Genomic DNA, 17474 nt, shown 5'->3' on the forward strand with positions numbered 1-17474 from the left:
TTGGTTGCGCCATCTTGTTGTCTAGCGGTTGATACTTTGCAAGAGAAAGTAAAAATGAAGACATTTTTTATTCAGTTATAATAGTATGGCAGTTTTTTGGATTTTTAAAAACGTATCGTAGTCAGACCAATGTGGTCTGTAAATGATGCGAGGCGCTTGTCCCCACCAAGACCGCTAATACCACACCACCATAAGATGTGCTCACCCTTTAGAGCACAGCTATAACTTCCTGGCACTAAACCTGCAGAAGATAGCTCTTCTCAGGTTTCTCTGTGTTTACATTTTCACACTTTATAAACCATGTCTTACATATTCCTTGTTTCTGAACCTTCATTTTAAGAGCTTATTGGTAACTGTTCGATGTGATATTGGTATTTTGTTAGATTTTTTTCCTTGCTTTTGTTGACTTTTCTATTTGCCTTAATAGTTGAGGGGATTATAGTCAAATTGAAATTAAAATGTTTACTTTTCAAATGTTTTTCCTGGTCCTTATTTTCCATAGGTCATGGAAAATATAAATAATTATGGATAACGGCCGACATAAAACACTTATATCGCAATACAGTTTTCAACCATATGGCCCAACCCTATGTCACACCTGTCTAAAGAGGTATGATTACTCGCTAATGTTGATGGGGACATCCCTAATTGCATAATTAGTGTTATTGTTGCGTATTGAAGATGAAATGCTAATGTTTTCGCACTTAAAAACATCTTGTTTGCTTACACAGCTGAGCACTTTAAAAGTGAGTTTCAGGACGTCTTTGGCGAGTTGTGCGTAAACTCTGGAACCCTCAAGAGGCGATGAAAGAAAGCAGTCATGAGGAGGAGGAGGAAAGACATGAGCTGCCCTGGCTCGGCAAGGCTGAAAGGGGCGGAGCCTGGGTGGAGCCACGCCGCTTCAAAGTGCAGTGCAGATGCTTGCACACTTTTCAGCAGGCTGAAGCTCCACTAAGGTCGCCCCAACATCCTTGTAGAAGTTTTTTTTTTTGCTGGCTTGATTCATACCCGATGAGTCAGGGCTCACACTTGACCACAATCTCAACAGCACCTGCTTTTCCCTAAAGGTCTGCAGCTGGTCCTCGCTGGGAAGGAGGAGTGGAGAGACGAGCGGAGGAGGCGAACATCTCCCTCCTCAGCACGCTGACTAGACGGGAAGCAGAAGAAGAGAAAGCATCATGGCCTCCTTCTGGTTGACCAGAAGTAGCGGCCGAGTTCTCCTCCGCCTCCTCCCGAGGACGCTGCTCCTCCTGCTGCTACTGCTTCTCCTTGCCCAGCAGGCGCAGGCGGCGCTCCACTCCAGCTTTCGCCGCCTGAGCGGCCGCGAGAAAAAAGAGATGCAGAAGGAGATCTTGTCCATCCTGGGCCTGCCGGGGCGACCCAGACCCCACCCACCGCTCAGGCCGCCATCCTCAGCCCCGCTCTTCATGCTGGATCTGTACCACGCCATGGCTGTGGACGGCGAGGACGACGGCAACGACATCATCGGGCCCGGACCTGTGGTCAAGTTCAGAGGCGGCGAGCGGCGGGCTGCGGTCCACCGCCCGGCGTTGCCCACCCTCAGCACGCACATGCCGCCGCTTGGCACCGTGGTCAGCGAGGCCGACACCGTGATGAGCTTCGTCAACCTGGGTGAGTCCTCGTAGGAAGTAGTTTGTTTTGATGCCCGTATCGGCATGTCACCATGGCAACGGATTGTCAATCACAAAGTAGCCACGCTCCTTTCTATGAGCAAAAAGTGTTTTGTTTTTTATAACATTTCTAACAGGAAGTTACCCTGCATGCATTGCAGGTTACAAATGAGAACAAAATAGTATGGATGTGTTAATTACCGTATTTTTCAGACTATAAGTCGCTCCGGAGTATAAGTCGCACCGGCCGAAAATGCATAATAAAGAAGGAAAAAAACATATATAAGTCGCACTGGAGTATAAGTCGCATTTTTGGGGGAAATTTATTTGATAAAAGCCAACACCAAGAATAGACATTTGAAAGGCAATTTAAAATAAATAAAGAATAGTGAACAACAGGCTGAATAAGTGTACGTTATATGAGGCATAAATAACCAAGTGAGAACGTGCCTGGTATGTTAACGTAACATATTATGGTAAGAGTCATTCAAATAACTATAACATATAGTTTGGGGTTATGGACGGCTAGTAGCGCTTTATAGCAGCAGGCCGGCCTCCATGGCCCCAAATCTCCCCTCCCTCTGTTGCAAGTTGTTGTGATTATATGTAACATGTTTATGTGTGCTATGCTAAATGAGTTTTTTTCCCTTGGACTCAGTCTGGACCCCTTCTCGAGGGTCCAGCCTTAGACTGATATTTTTTACTCTTCCCCCCTTTCCCAATATCACCTTTTTCCCAACTTTTTTAAGGAGCGCCATAAGTGGCTGATCCGTTGGCGGTCCCGTCTTGTCTCCCTGTAACGTATGTCTGCTCTTAGTGGGACTGTGCCGAAAATGAAATTTCAGTTCTTATGTGTCTTGTGCATGTTAAAGAATGGACAATAATAAAGCAGCTTGAACATGCTATACGTTTACCAAACAATCTGTCACTCCTAATCGCTAAATCCCATGAAATCTTATACGTCTAGTCTCTTACGTGAATGAGCTAAATAATATTATTTGATATTTTACGGTAATGTGTTCATAATTTCACACATAAGTCGCTCCTGAGTATAAGTCGCAAACTATGAAAAAAACTGCGACTTATAGTCAAAAAAATACGGTATTTATGCCTCATATAACGTACACTTATTCAGCCTGTTGTTCACTATTCTTTATTTATTTAAGATTGCCTTTCAAATGTCTATTCTTGGTGTTGGCTTTTATCAAATACATTTCCCCCAAAAATGCGACTTATACTCCAGTGCGACTTATATGTTTTTTTCCTTCTTTATTATGCATTTTCGGCCGGTGCGACTTATACTCCGAAGTGACTTATACTCCAAAAAATACGGTAGTTGTGTTAATTAGTCAGTGTGGTTCTGTTACATTGTGTGTTACTTGTTGTGTGTTTAGTAGAACCATTTCATTCATTTCGAACACAAAAACATATACAGTAGCATCTCCAACGCAATATTGGGATCTGAAAAAATGAAGAAAACCCCCCAAAAAGAATCATGCTGTGTCTGAGAAGGTGATATAATAATAATAATAATTATAATCATCATCAAAAATGTTATCTGCAATACGTGACAGATTTAGAAGTGGAATGTTAATTTGTGTTTTGGTGACACGTAGCGGTCACACTTCCATTACATTAGGTAAGTTGGATGCGGACACGTTTGTTGCTTGATATTTTCTAATACGTTTCTGCCTTGGAGGATTTGTATGTGTAAGTAAGTAATATGCAAGTATATTGCATACTATACACTTGTTTATATTGACAAATGTGATGTTTTAGACCGCAATATTGTTCAATGAAGGACACTTATGTACGTCTAGCTTGTGTGCTACTGCGTGCTTAGCCGTTGTTTAACTGTCAGCTTCTGGGATCCAATAGCCTACCATGTTTACCTTTTTGTAAATGACTCCAGCAAAATACAAGAAAAAGTCTGGCTGGTTTTATGCTGCCGATATCGATCATCCATGGGTGAGATCGTCCGATACCAATACCGATCGCATGTATTAACTGTTAATGTTCTAATTTATTTATGATGAGTGCTATTGACAGTTTAAAAATATCAACACAACTTTCAAACTGATTCCTTATTCTCGTTTATTGCATACAATTGTTTGAACATCACTAAAACACAAGTAAACATTACTATTACTAAAAAGGATTTTGGGAAGATAAAATAATCAATCTGATCACTCTAGTATCGATCTTATATTGACTGATACTAACTTTAATATTAAGACCAGCTATTTATGAATGGCTCTGCCCTCTTACATGTTGTGTACTGACTGTGACAATGCTGACACAGCATTGTCACATATGTTGTATCTCTATAACTCTTAACCTACCGTATTTTTCAGACTATAAGTCGCTGTTTTTCTCATAGTTTGGCCGGGGGTGCGACTTATACTCAGGAGCGACTTATGTGTGAAATTATTAACACATTACCGTAAAATATCAATGACGTAGCTCAGTCATTAGGCGGCAGATACAGAAGCAGCAACAACAATGGACCGGAAAAAACGCCTCAAGGCATGGCTTCATTTTACAAAAAAATACGACGAGGAAACGGCTATCTGCAATTATTGCCAGGCTTCGTTCTCAAGTAAGGGGGAAGTACAACAAGCATGATGAAACATGTTCAGGCCGTACATAACCTGAAGGTTAGAGAAATGATGGACCCCAGAAAAATGTTCCAATAGCTGCAGAAGTGCACTTTTTGGAGAGCTGTAGTATTTTCAGTTTCGTGCCCAAGGGACTGATTTTATTTAACACTATATTATTATTTATACACCTATAGTGATCACAGAGACAGGTTGTTTTTGTGTTACAGTATATATTTGTTTTTCTGAAAAATCCCACTTAATATACTTTGGTAACAACAGTCAATATTTTTTTTTTTTTTTATTTTTTTTTAGGGGGGTAACAACAGTCAATATTTATTTATTTATTTTATTTTAGTTTTTTCTTATAAAATAAAAGTGAGCTTTTGTTAAACCAGTGAATGTGAGTGTGAATGTTGTCTGTCTATCTGTGTTGGCCCTGTTATGAGGTGGCGACTTGTCCACGGTGTACCCCGCCTTCCGCCCGATTGTAGCTGAGATAGGCTCCAGCGCCCCCGCGACCCCGAAGGGAATAAGCGGTAGAAAATGGATGGATGGATTATTTAGCTCATTCACGTAAGAGAGTAGACGTATAAGATTTCATGGGATTTAGCGATTAGGAGTGACAGATTGTTTGGTAAACGTATAGCATGTTCTATATGTTATAGTTATTTGAATGACTCTTACCATAATATGTTACGTTAACATACCAGGCACGTTCTCAGTTGCTTATTTATGCCTCATATAACGTACACTTATTCAGCCTGTTGTTCACTATTCTTTATTTATTTTAAATTGCCTTTCAAATGTCTATTCTTGGTGTTGGCTTTTATCAAATACATTTCCCCAAAAAATGCGACGTATATATGTTTTTTCCTTCTTTATTATGCATTTTCGGCCAGTGCGACTTATACTCCGGAGCGACTTATACTCCGAAAAATACGGTACTTATTTTCTGCTGCAATGTGCTTCTATATACACTTCTTTTAAACTTTACTAAGCGATTACTTCTTCTCTTGTTTCTAGTTAACTTGGCTAATAACATGCACGCTCCTGGCTTTCTCTTGGTGTGTAAAATGTTTATCCTCATCCTCCAGTGATGATATCCTTAAAATACTAAGAAATGCAGTTTATTTGTCACAATGGTGGTGATTGTTAGTTTGGTGGAGCGGCTCAACACTGTATGGAAACACAAAATTAGGTTTGGCATTTGTGACCGGCATTAAAAAGCGTTAATCCCATACTTTTTCACAAATATCAGCCGATCGATCGGCACATCCCTGAAGAAAAGAGCAACCTCGTGTACTTATTGTGTGTTAACTAGCAAAAGACTGCTTGTATCGGAGCTCAAATCGGAGATTGTGGATGCAAGCTGATATTATCTGATTTAAAAAATGTTTGCTCATATCGGATCTGGACACATCTAATACATGATGACCTTTTATATCACTATATTTACACTTATATTTATAGTGTAGTAATTAGGGGTGTAACGGTACGCAAACATTTCGGTTCGGTACGTACCTCGGTTTAGAGGTCACAGTTCGGTTCATTTTCGGTACAGTAAGAAAACAACAAAATATAAATTTTTTGGTTATTTATTTACCAAATTTGTAAACAATGGATTTATCCTTTTAACATTGGGAACACTATAATAATTCTGCCCACGTTAATCCACATTAAACTGTCTCAAATTGTTATGCATAATAAATGTTAAAATGCATAATAAATGGCATAACATACATATACACACAGGGTCCATTGCCAGGGTTAATGTGGTCAACATATATAAAATAAAATAAATTTAATAAGATAAGACTCAGAATGGTTTCTTAACAAAACCTTTCTACATATAAAGTGCTTTTTTTGATTGATTGATTGATTGATTGAGACTTTTATTAGTAGATTGCACAGTACAGTACATATTCCATACAATTGACCACTAAATGGTAACACCCCAATAAGTTTTTCAACTTGTTTAAGTCGGGGTCCACGTTAATCAACATTAAACTGCCTCAAGTTGTTGCTCAGATTAAATAAAATGACAAAACTTTTCTTCTACATATAAAAAAGTGCTACATTAAACAGTTTCAAGTCAACTCAGCCTCAGATAAAATTTTCTCCCCAGCCTGACTAACTTGGCAGTAAGAGGATATATGGGTTTATTGTTCTTCCACCATAGAAGTGGGTCAAAATCTAGTTTCTTATGCAATATGGTCTTAAATCTGCTGCTATAAAAACATTTGTTATTGCTTTAGCACTGCCTGACTCGCCGAGGAGAGGCTGCTTGAATGCGGTGGTGACGCTTCAAATGGGTTAGCACAGTGGTTCTTAACCTTGTTGGAGGTACCGAACCCCACCAGTTTCATATGCGCATTCAGCAAACCCTTCTTTAGTGAAAAAAAAAAAAATATATATATTTTTTTTTTTTTTCAAATTCAAGACAAAGGTGCAAAAAATGAACCATGCGCAAACATCACCTTGTTCAAAGAACAAAACCAACACAGTGCATGAACTCAAAACAAATTACACACCTGCAAATCAGTCTGACTTCTGCTGTTGCCGTATCCATAATACGCCGATAGGGAGAAGTTTTTATTTACACGATGAGTCGGATGTGTCTCGCCCTCCGCGGCGGAGGGTCCGCCGAACCCCTGAGGCCGACTCACCGAACCCCTAGGGTTCAATCGGACCCAGGTTAAGAACCACTGTGTTAGAATGTTTGACGTGTTGTAAGAAGCAGCTGCTGAACAATGTCGGCAAACCTCCGTCCTCCATTGTTTGTATCGCGCAGCCAAAGTGTTCCCAAACGGGAGATCTTAACAAGGCAGGAGGGTCTTCCAGCTCTGGCTTTTACATGTTGTCCTAGTCCGGTCGCTGTTACCATGCCGTGTGTTGTGCCTCGGTGTGCATTATTTACACAACGTGCGGTACGCTACTTAATATGTCCATGTGGAAACTTGTTCGGTTCACCTCCGAACCGAACCGAAACCCCCGTACCGAAACGGTTCAATACAAATACACTTACCGTTACACCCCTAGTAGTAATATATAATTGGTATATTGCGTCCATGAATACTCACAATGATACGTTTGTACTAATACAGATATTTTTATGTTTGTTCCTCCATGTTTGAGGTATTTGCTTTGCTCTTCTTCTGGTTTGTCATGTGATTATGGACATTATAGATACTGTATCAATCTAATAGCGAGTATTTAAGTACATTGTTGATACAGAAGCAATATCAACAGCAAGCTTGGTCAGGCAAAAATCGTGTTGCTGACAATCGGAGGTGTCGTCCCCTAGTGGCCATTATTACATGGTTACCAAATATACTACAATAAAAAAACAAGTATGTTTCTTAATCAGGCATGCATGAAGAAGTATTTGAGTGGATGAGGTTAGAGTTGGTGTGTGAGAAGCTTCCTGGTGTCTTATCTGCCACAACATAAATATTAGCATGTCCTCTCAATTGCATCCTTCCTGCAGCAGCTTTCTTCTCATCGCTGCTGCTTTTTGTGGCTTTAGTGTTTATGTATCACAGATTGATTTTATAACTTACTAATCAAATCCAACCCTCCAAATGTGCCCAGTTATTGAAAATATACATTGAATGTGGTCTTACTGGTCATGTGACGTCCCCCCCTCCTAGTGGGTGTGTCCCCAAATAGTGTTTATGCCTTTTGCCAGATGCTTCCACCTAATGAAGGCTTGCACTTCTTGCAACCTTCTGCTGTGTTTAGTGGCAGCGATACACCCTGGAATGTATCCGTCAACGCTCACGCAGCAGGTTGAGCAAACAGCAGCCCGCTTGGTGACGTCTTTCATCTCGGTGTGGCTGTAAAGCTTCTCACCTGCTCCCATAGCAGGTACTTTGCTGCGCTCGTGACCTCACCAGCGTGCACGCCTGTGCCACAGCGCACAGCTGCACTCCATTAAAAGGCCCCAAAAGACACGCACTGACAAAAAAGTCAGCGGACCCGAGCGAGATGAAAATGTGGCTGCGGAGGCAGCGACTAAAAATACAACACAGGCCTGCAATTATGGTGTGTGTGTGCACAGCAGCTGTGTGGTGCACGGCGCTAATTACTGCTGTTTGTCTGTGTGTGCGTGCGCGCGCGTGTGTGTGTGTGTGTGTGTATTTGTGTGTCAGTCATCAGAAGTGCCCAAACCTTAGTATCTCTATTTAACGTCCATTGTGTGCAAGTGTGTGCGCGCATGTTTCTGTGTGTATGTGTGTCAGTCATCAGGAGTGTCCAAATCTTACTACTATAGCTCTATTTAACATCCATTCTGCGTGTGTGCGTGCATGGGTGCGTATATTTCCGTCATCAGGAGTGTCCAAACTTTACTACTGAGCCTCTATTTAACATCCATCTTGTGTGCCGATGTCAGGGCCAAAAATAAAAACCCATTTTTGTTCCCCCAAAACCTATAGTTTTGATTATGATATAGATCCATCCATCCATTTCCTACCGTTTGTCCCGTTTGGGGTGGGGGGTGGGGGGTGGGGGGGTGCTTGAGCCTATCTCAGCTGCATTCGGGCGGAAGGCGGGGAACCATACTTGCCAACCTTGAGACCTCCGATTTCGGGAGGTGGGTGGCGGGGTGCGGGGCGGGGGCGTGGTTGGGGCGGGGCGTGATTGGGGGTGTGGTTAAGAGGGGAGGAGTATATTTACAGCTAGGATTCACCAAGTCAAATATTTCATATATATATATATATATATATATATAATAAATACTAAGTCAAGTATTTCATATATATATATATATATATATATATATATATATATATATATATATATATATATATAATAAATACTAAGTCAAGTATTTCATATATATATATATGAAATATTAAGTCAAGTATTTCATATATATATATATATATATATATATATATATATATATATATATATATATATATATATAAAAATAAAATAAATACTTGAATTTCAGCGTTCATTTATTTACACATATACACACACATAACACTCATCTACTCATTGTTGAGTTAAGGGTTGAATTGTCCATCCTTGTTCTATTTGTCACTATTTTTCTAACCATGCTGAACGCCCTCACTGATGATGCATTGCTGTGTGGCACGCCAAAAGTGCTTTCATCAAATGCACTAGATGGCAGTATTGTCCTGTTTAAGAGTGTCACAACATTGCTGTTTACGGCAGACGAACTGCTTTACAGTAGACGAAATGCTGTTGTTGTGTGTTGTTACCGCGCTAGGAGGACGTTAATGAAACTGCCTAACAATAAACCCACATAAGAAACCAAGAACTCGCCCTCGATCATTCTACAGTTGTAACGTGATTGGGCAGGTACGCTGTTTATATTGTTTGCCTGAATTTCGGGAGAAAATTTGTCCCGGGAGGTTTTCGGGAGAGGCGCTGAATTTCGGGAGTCTCCCGGAAAATCCGGGAGGGTTGGCAAGTATGCGGGGAACACCCTGGACAAGTCGCCACCTCATCACAGGGCCAACACAGATAGACAACATTCACACACTCGGGCCAATTTAGTGTTGCCAATCAACTAGGGGTGTAACGGTACAAAAAAATGTTGGTTCGGTACGTACCTCGGTTTAGAGGTCACGGTTCGGTTCATTTTTGGTACAGTAAGAAAACAACAAAATATACATTTTTGGGTTATTTATTTACCAAATTTGCAAAATTTTCCACCAAATATATTTTTCTTAGTGGAATATTTGATGTGAAGTAATGGGAACCTTGGATAGGTCAATAATTTATAATAACATTGATTTTGATTCAATATTATGTTTGAAAGAAAGAAAAAAAACAGCTTTGTTTTATTAGTCAACATTGCAACTTTTTCTAAATTACATTTAACCTTTAAGCTTTTTTATTTCACTTTTGTTATGTTTTTGTTTATTTTAATAGTATTTTTTTGAACGTGCCGTGGGCCTTTAAAACATTAGCTGTGGGCCGCAAATGGCCTCCGGGGCACATTTTTGACACCCCTGCTATAGAAAAAAAATTAAATGTGATAAATCTATGGATAAAAACCAGAGCCTGGCGACGCATGCACGTTTATCATAACTCTCTCGCTCTCTGCTGCTCGCACAATTTGTTTTGTTTTTAACCCCTTCTTAACCCTGAACGTACATTGTTAATACACGCAACCATAACTCAAAATGCCGGACATTTGAGGCATTTAAGAAACTCCGCCCTGACAGCTCCGCAAAAGAGGACATGTCCGGTGAAAAGAGGACGTATGGTCAGTCTATCCTAGCTCGTTAGCTGCTAGCATGCCGTGTGTTGTGCCTCGGTGTGCATTGTTTACACAACGTGCGTTACGCTACTTAATATGTCCGTGTGGAAACTCGTTCGGTACACCTCCGAACCGAACCGGAACCCCCGTACCGAAACGGTTCAATACAAATACACGTACCGTTACACCCCTACGATCAACCTATTCCCAGGTGCATGTCTTTGGAGGTGTGCATAAAAACTGTCCCCCAATCGAACAGCTCGCAAGTGCGAATCAGTTCTTCTCGCTTACTTAAGAGAGCCGTTCAAAAGATTAGATTTTTTCGTGAAAGTTACATATGTAAACTAGAGTGCTTTTACAACGTGTTAAAATCATGCACCCTCCACCACGGCATAAGGCTACATACCCCAGCGCTTTTGTTCCAAGTCAGCACTAAGATGCTGTCTCAATGTTACGGGGAGTAAAAGCGGTTTCCCACCTCACTCTCTCCTTCTGGCACTGTCAATTGACACAATTAGGTGACGTCTCCGCAGACATGTTGGATGCGTTAAACAAAATGTGTTGCACAATGCCGGCACACAGTCGTAGTTTCATCCACCACTTTCTTACCGCTGCCATCATAGCTCACACTAAACAAAAAGTGCTCTCACACATCAGATATATACAAAGCCACAGGTGCGCATCTGTCAACAATATGAACGCCGCCACAACTCTTCAGCTTATCCTTCTCCTCATATTGCGCATGCTTATGACCCAAACGACACATGTGGTCCGAACCAGGTGTTTTGTTAAAAATTTCAAAATACATCCGAGTGGTGAGGTTGCTGATGTCATCATGTTGTTTGTAAGTAAATGGGCCAGTGGTTCTCAAATTTTTTTTAGCAAGTACAACCTCTCCAAGTACCACCGAAATGACCAAAATACAGTAGTATTCTTTAAATCAATGCAGCGCTTTTATTTAAAGTTAAAGTTAAAGTACCAATGATTGTCACACACACACTAGGTGTGGCGAGATTATTCTCTGCATTTGACCCATCACCCTTGATCACCCCCTTGGAGGTGAGGGGAGCAGTGGGCAGCAGCGGTGGCCGCGCCCGGGAATCATTTTGGTGATTTAACCCCCAATTCCAACCCTTGATGCTGAGTGCCAAGCAGGGAGGTAATGGGTCCCATTTTTATAGTCTTTGGTATGACTCGGCCGGGGTTTGAACTCACAACCTACCGATCTCAGGGCGGACACTCTAACCACTAGGCCACTGAGTAGGTAACAATTATATATAATATTTTTGGCCACATTACACACAGTTTGAACAGTAACACCGTGTTTTAATAGGAAAATAAAACACTGTGCTTTAATCGAGTGATTTTTTGGTGTACTACTAGATGGAGCCCTCGTAGTTTGAGAATAACTGAAACAGGTGAATAAAAAGGCTAAAGAAAAATTATATATATATTCAAAGTCAAACATTTGTCTTTATTTGCATCAACATGTCAGCATTTTCTTATTACTTTATGAAATGCCCACCCTTTTTCAGCAGGCAAGCTACTTTTCAAATATATATAAATATATACTGTATATATATGTATGTATGTATATATATATATATATATATATATATATATGTATGTATGTATATACATATATATATATATATATATATATATATATATATATACATATATATATATATATATATATATTTATATATATATATGTATATATGTATATGTGTATATGTATATATATATATATATATATATGTATATATATATATATATGTATATATATATATATGTATATGTATATATGTATATGTGTATATGTATATATATATATGTATATGTATATATATATATATATATATATATATATATGTGTATATGTATATATATGTATATATATGTATATATTTATGTATATATTGTACTAAATTGGCCCTCACACATTCACACACTAGGGCAAATTATATATATATATATATATATATATATATATATATATATATTATACTAAATTGGCCCTAGTGTGTGAATGTGAGTGTGAATGTTGTCTGTCTATCTGTGTTGGCCCTGTGATGAGGTGGCGACTTGTCCAGGGTGTACCCCGCCTTCCGCCCGAATGCAGCTGAGATAGGCTCCAGCACCCCCACGACCCCGAACGGGACAAGCGGTAGAAAATAAAATGGATGGGGGATATATATATATATATATATATATATATATATATATATATATATGTATGTGTGGGAAAAAAAATCACAAGACTACTTCATCTCTACAGGCCTGTTTCATGAGGGGGTTCCCTCAATCATCAGGAGATTTTAATGGGAGCATTCACATACCATGGTTTATATAGGGCACAGAGTGGGTGGTTACAGGCTGGTGTAGGGGCGTGGTGATTGGCTCATGTGTCACCTAGGAGGTGTTTCCGTCTGTGACGGCATGCTGATACAATTTCGCTGCGTTTGTTGAGGGATGACAGGTCTGGACGGTATATGATAAACAGTTTCTCTTTCAAGCATAGGTTGCATCTTTTATTACCACTATTGTAAGGTGTGCTGGATGCAAGAATTTGCCATGTTATTGAATATTCAACATTATTGTCTTTGAGGTCCCAAATGTGTTTGCTGAGCTCTGTGGTATTCCGCAGGTTTTGGTTCCTGAAAGAAGCCTTGTGATTGTTCCATCTGGTTTTAAACTCTCCCTCGGTTAATCCTACATATGTGTCGGATGTGTTAATGTCCTTGCGTGTTACCTTAGATTGGTAGACAACTGATGTTTGTAAGCACCCCCCGTTGAGAGGGCAATCAGGTTTCTTGCGATAGTTGCAGCCTTTGTTGGTTTTGGGGTCGCTCTGTCTGGGGGCCGACGGCTCATTTGCAATTGTTTTGTTGTGGTTTGAGATAATTTGTCGTATATTGTTCATACAGCTGTAGCTCAATTTAATGTTGTTCTTGTTGAATACTTTTCTTAGGCTGTTGCCTTTGGGAAAGTGTTTGTCAATCAGAGTGAGGAATTTGTGGCCAATGTTGGTAGAGACGTTTTTGCTGTATGGGGGGTTGTACCAGATGATGTTTCGTTTTCTGTTCTTTTTTGGTTGGTTTCCTGGCGTGGGTTCATATCATCTCCTGATGATTGAGGGAACCCCCTCATGAAACAGGCCTGTAGAGATGAAGTAGTCTTGTGATTTTTTTTCCCACACATACATATATTGCGCTCTACTACGGTATCGAGCACTATTTCTTGGATAACCTTATTAAGACATATATATATATATATATATATATATATATATATATATATATATATATATATATATATATATATATATATACATATATATATATATATATATATATATATATATATATATATATATATATATATATATATGAAACGGACGTTTTTTGTTATCATGTTAAGGTGTTTAATAAAAAAAAAAGCATGTACATTGTAATGGTATGCATGTTCGAAATAAACTCAAACCATAACATATAGATTATTTTCTTTCATGAAGACAATAATATAAGTTGGTGTATTACCTTATTCTGATGACTTGCTTTGATTGGAACCAGACAGGATTCACAGTTGTGCTGATAACTGCCACATTTTCAAATTAACATTGTGGAGGTGTCCAGCTTCCATACTCATTTTTAAACACTTTACAAGAAATACCTCGGAGTTTACTCTGTAGCTTGCTAGCTTGTGTGCGCTATAGCTTTTTGAGACTCTTATTTTGGTAACGCAGGCAGGATGGAGCAACACTTTTATTGTGTAAACAGGAACTAGGCAGTCAGCCTTTCGGATTTTGACGGCATGTACGCCGCAAGAGTCTGTTGAAATAAAGTTTTTTTCGCCTTTCTGTCAGTTTTTTTTTTCTAGAGCTTGTGAATGTCAGTCAAGTGAGGAAAGTGACGTCGTAGTGATGATCACTCATTTTAAGGACTATTTTTTTTAATGCCTGACTGGCGATCGACTGAGACACCCTTTGCGATCGACCATTACGAGATCGACGTAATAGACACCCCCACTTTGAACATCTATGATTTACATATGTCACCAGGAGGGCAAAAGTGTTGCCAAATGAGGAAAGAGTGTCTCTATAATGGAAGCCATATGTTTTTGCAGACCAGAGTGCAGAGCCTTCTCACAGGAAGTAGGAGCCTAAAACATGATAGAGAGGAACAACACAGAGGGTCTGCTTTTGCGGGGACTCCAAGGAAATGTGACCCTTGTTTTATTGGCACTTTTGCTAACTACAGCCGTCAACTCTCCAAACTTTTTACTAACCTCCGTCAACTGTACAATACCTCTACTAACTTGTCGTGTGCGGCGTTTTTTGTTGTTGTCATTGCGCCTGTAAATTCCGCGATATCTCGCCGAGGGAAATCCAACAAGCCAGGCCGCTCGAAGCAGAAGACGTCTCCGGACATACTTGCCAACCTTGAGACCTCAGAATTCGGGAGGTGGGGAGAGGGGGGTGTATATATTTTCAAGTATTTCTTATATATATATATATATATAGGAATAATCCATTCATGAATGAGTATATCCGTATTTCTTATATATATATATATGTATACGAATAATCCGTTCATAAATGAGTATATCCGTTCGGCCACCGTGTTCAATGGAGAAGACTGATCTACAAAATGTGCAGGCAGCATACCCCTTCCCCTTCCAGCTGTCCTGGATGAACTGAAATTATTTTTTCCAATCATTTTGGAACTTGCAAGCGTACTTCTTCTTACTCGTCGTCGCCATGTCTCTTCTTCGTTCTTCTGCTTCGTCTCTGTTATGTTTTTGGATATTACTACTAGCCGTAGTTTTGAAGCAATGCATGATGGGAATTAGGGCTGGGTGATATTGCCTTTTTTTAATATCGCAATATTTGAAGGCCATATCGCGATACACGATATATATCTCGATATTTTGCCTTAGCCTTGATTGAACACTTGCTGCATATAATCACAGCAGTATGATGATTCTATGTGTCTACATTAAAACATTCTTCTTCATACTGCATTAATATATGCTACTTTTAAACTTTCATGCAGAGAAGGAAATCACAACTAAAAAAATCACTATTTTTTTCATACGGTGTTGATCTGGAAATGTTTGCCTCTGCATTTTGATGGTGTGGGCGTGTGGCACCGAACGGAGATATTGACGTGCGGAGTAAGCCCTCTTCATTGTCTAGCGGGTGACTTTTCAAATGATGCTACATATTAGCAGTGTAGCCGAGTGCCCTGGGTTCGCCTATACAGTGTACTTATCTAATAAAATAATAAACGGGAGACATTAGAGCAGGTTCGGTAGCCACCGCTTCTATAATGTCAACATCACACACCTCCTTCCACAACCACACACACCCTACGTCACAGCCCTACGGCAACAACTCTGGAGGGACAAAACTCCTCCTCCTTACCTAACACACTCCGGTAACTTGGGACACCCTGAACTGTTTGTTACAGCTGTAATGCTACTTTTTATAGCAACGCTTTCGCCCCACACTTGACAAATTACGGTTGACTGTTCGACATCTTACTTGAAGCCAAACCACCGCCAGACGATGGACACCCTGCTGTTCTTTTGGGGAATTAATTATTCCTCCATTTGTTACCAGATTCGCACCTTCTTTCTCTTGTATTACCGCTAGCATCACAGCTAACATTAGCCATACTGCTACCTCTTCTGCTCGGGGAGGGCGTATACGTATGTGACGTATGTCGTGACAGTATGTGACGTATGTAAGAAGGTGCGCTTGCTGTTTGTGAGGAGAGACTGGAAAGAGCGAGAAGAGCCTGTAGTGTAATGCCCGCAGCTAAAAGCAACTGTGTGAGAACGTATACTCGATATCACGATATAGTCATTTTCTATATCGCACAGAGACAAACCCGCGATATATCGCTTATATCGATATATCGCCCAACCCTAATGGGAATCTGGATGTTGTGTGTCAGTGTATGAACGTGCCGGCTGGAATAAACACACGCTGAGAAATAGCTCCGTCCCTGCCTACTTTATGGGTTATAGATAAACTTATGGATAACGGAGACATATATAATAGTCTCCTTTTCAGGTGAGAGAGGACGCTAAAGGCAGTGCCTTTAAGGCACGCCCCCAATATTGTTGTCCGGGTGGCAATCGGGAGAATGGTTGCCCCGGGAGATTTTTGGGAGGGGCACTGAAATTCGGGAGTCTCCCGGGAGACTCCTCTATCTGTCTACTTTTGAGGAGCATAAATCGAAAGATGGATAAAATGCGAGCCGACATCCTGGACAATCTTAAATCCGTTGTCAGAGAAGAGATAGCGGCTGTTATGGAACCATTCGAGGGGACACTCTCATCCCATGGCGGGGCCATCGCTAGACTGGAGCTCGCAGCTAATACTATTGTTAACGAGCTAACCGACCTCTGTTCTAGCGTCAACAAGCTAACTGGTAGGGGTGTGAGAAAAAATCGATTCGAATCCAAATCGCGATTCTCACGTTGTACGATTCAGTATAGATTCTCATTTTTCAAAAATCAATTTTTATTTATTTATTTTTTTTTTTTTTTCATATTAATCAATCCAACAAAACAATACAAAGCAATACCATAACAATGCAATCCAATTCCAAAACCAAACCCGACCCAGCAACACTCAGAACTGCAATAAACAGAGCAATTGAGAGGAGACACAAACACGACACAGAACAAACCAAAAGTAGTGAAACAAAAATGAATATTATCAACAACAGTATCAATATTAGTTACAATTTCAACATCGCAGTGATTAAAAATCGCTCATTGACATTATCATTAGACATTTATAAAAAAAAAAAGAACAATAGTGTCACAGTGGCTTACACTTGCATCGCATCTCATAAGCTTGACAACACACTGTGTCCAATATTTTCACAAAGATAAAATAAGTCATATTTTTGGTTCATTTAATAGTTAATACAAATTTACATTATTGCAATCAGTTGATAAAACATTGTCCTTTACAATTATAAAAGC

The 17474-nt window shown here is 39.9% G+C and overlaps 1 protein-coding gene across 2 annotated transcripts in view; it reads left to right on the forward strand.

Annotated features, from left to right (window-relative positions):
- bmp8a (bone morphogenetic protein 8a) overlaps positions 1–17474 on the forward strand; it is a 50961-nt gene that overhangs the window by 7670 nt on the left and 25817 nt on the right. For both annotated transcript variants that reach the window (XM_061931427.1, XM_061931426.1), the window contains exon 2: positions 1068–1632. In XM_061931427.1, the coding sequence (XP_061787411.1) occupies positions 1179–1632 (454 nt within the window). In that variant the 5' untranslated portion in view covers positions 1068–1178. The remainder of the gene's footprint in view (positions 1–1067; positions 1633–17474) is intronic.

The sequence above is a fragment of the Nerophis lumbriciformis genome, linkage group LG37 (genome assembly GCF_033978685.3).
Source record: "Nerophis lumbriciformis linkage group LG37, RoL_Nlum_v2.1, whole genome shotgun sequence".
In the NCBI taxonomy this organism is placed as follows: Eukaryota; Metazoa; Chordata; class Actinopteri; order Syngnathiformes; family Syngnathidae; genus Nerophis; species Nerophis lumbriciformis.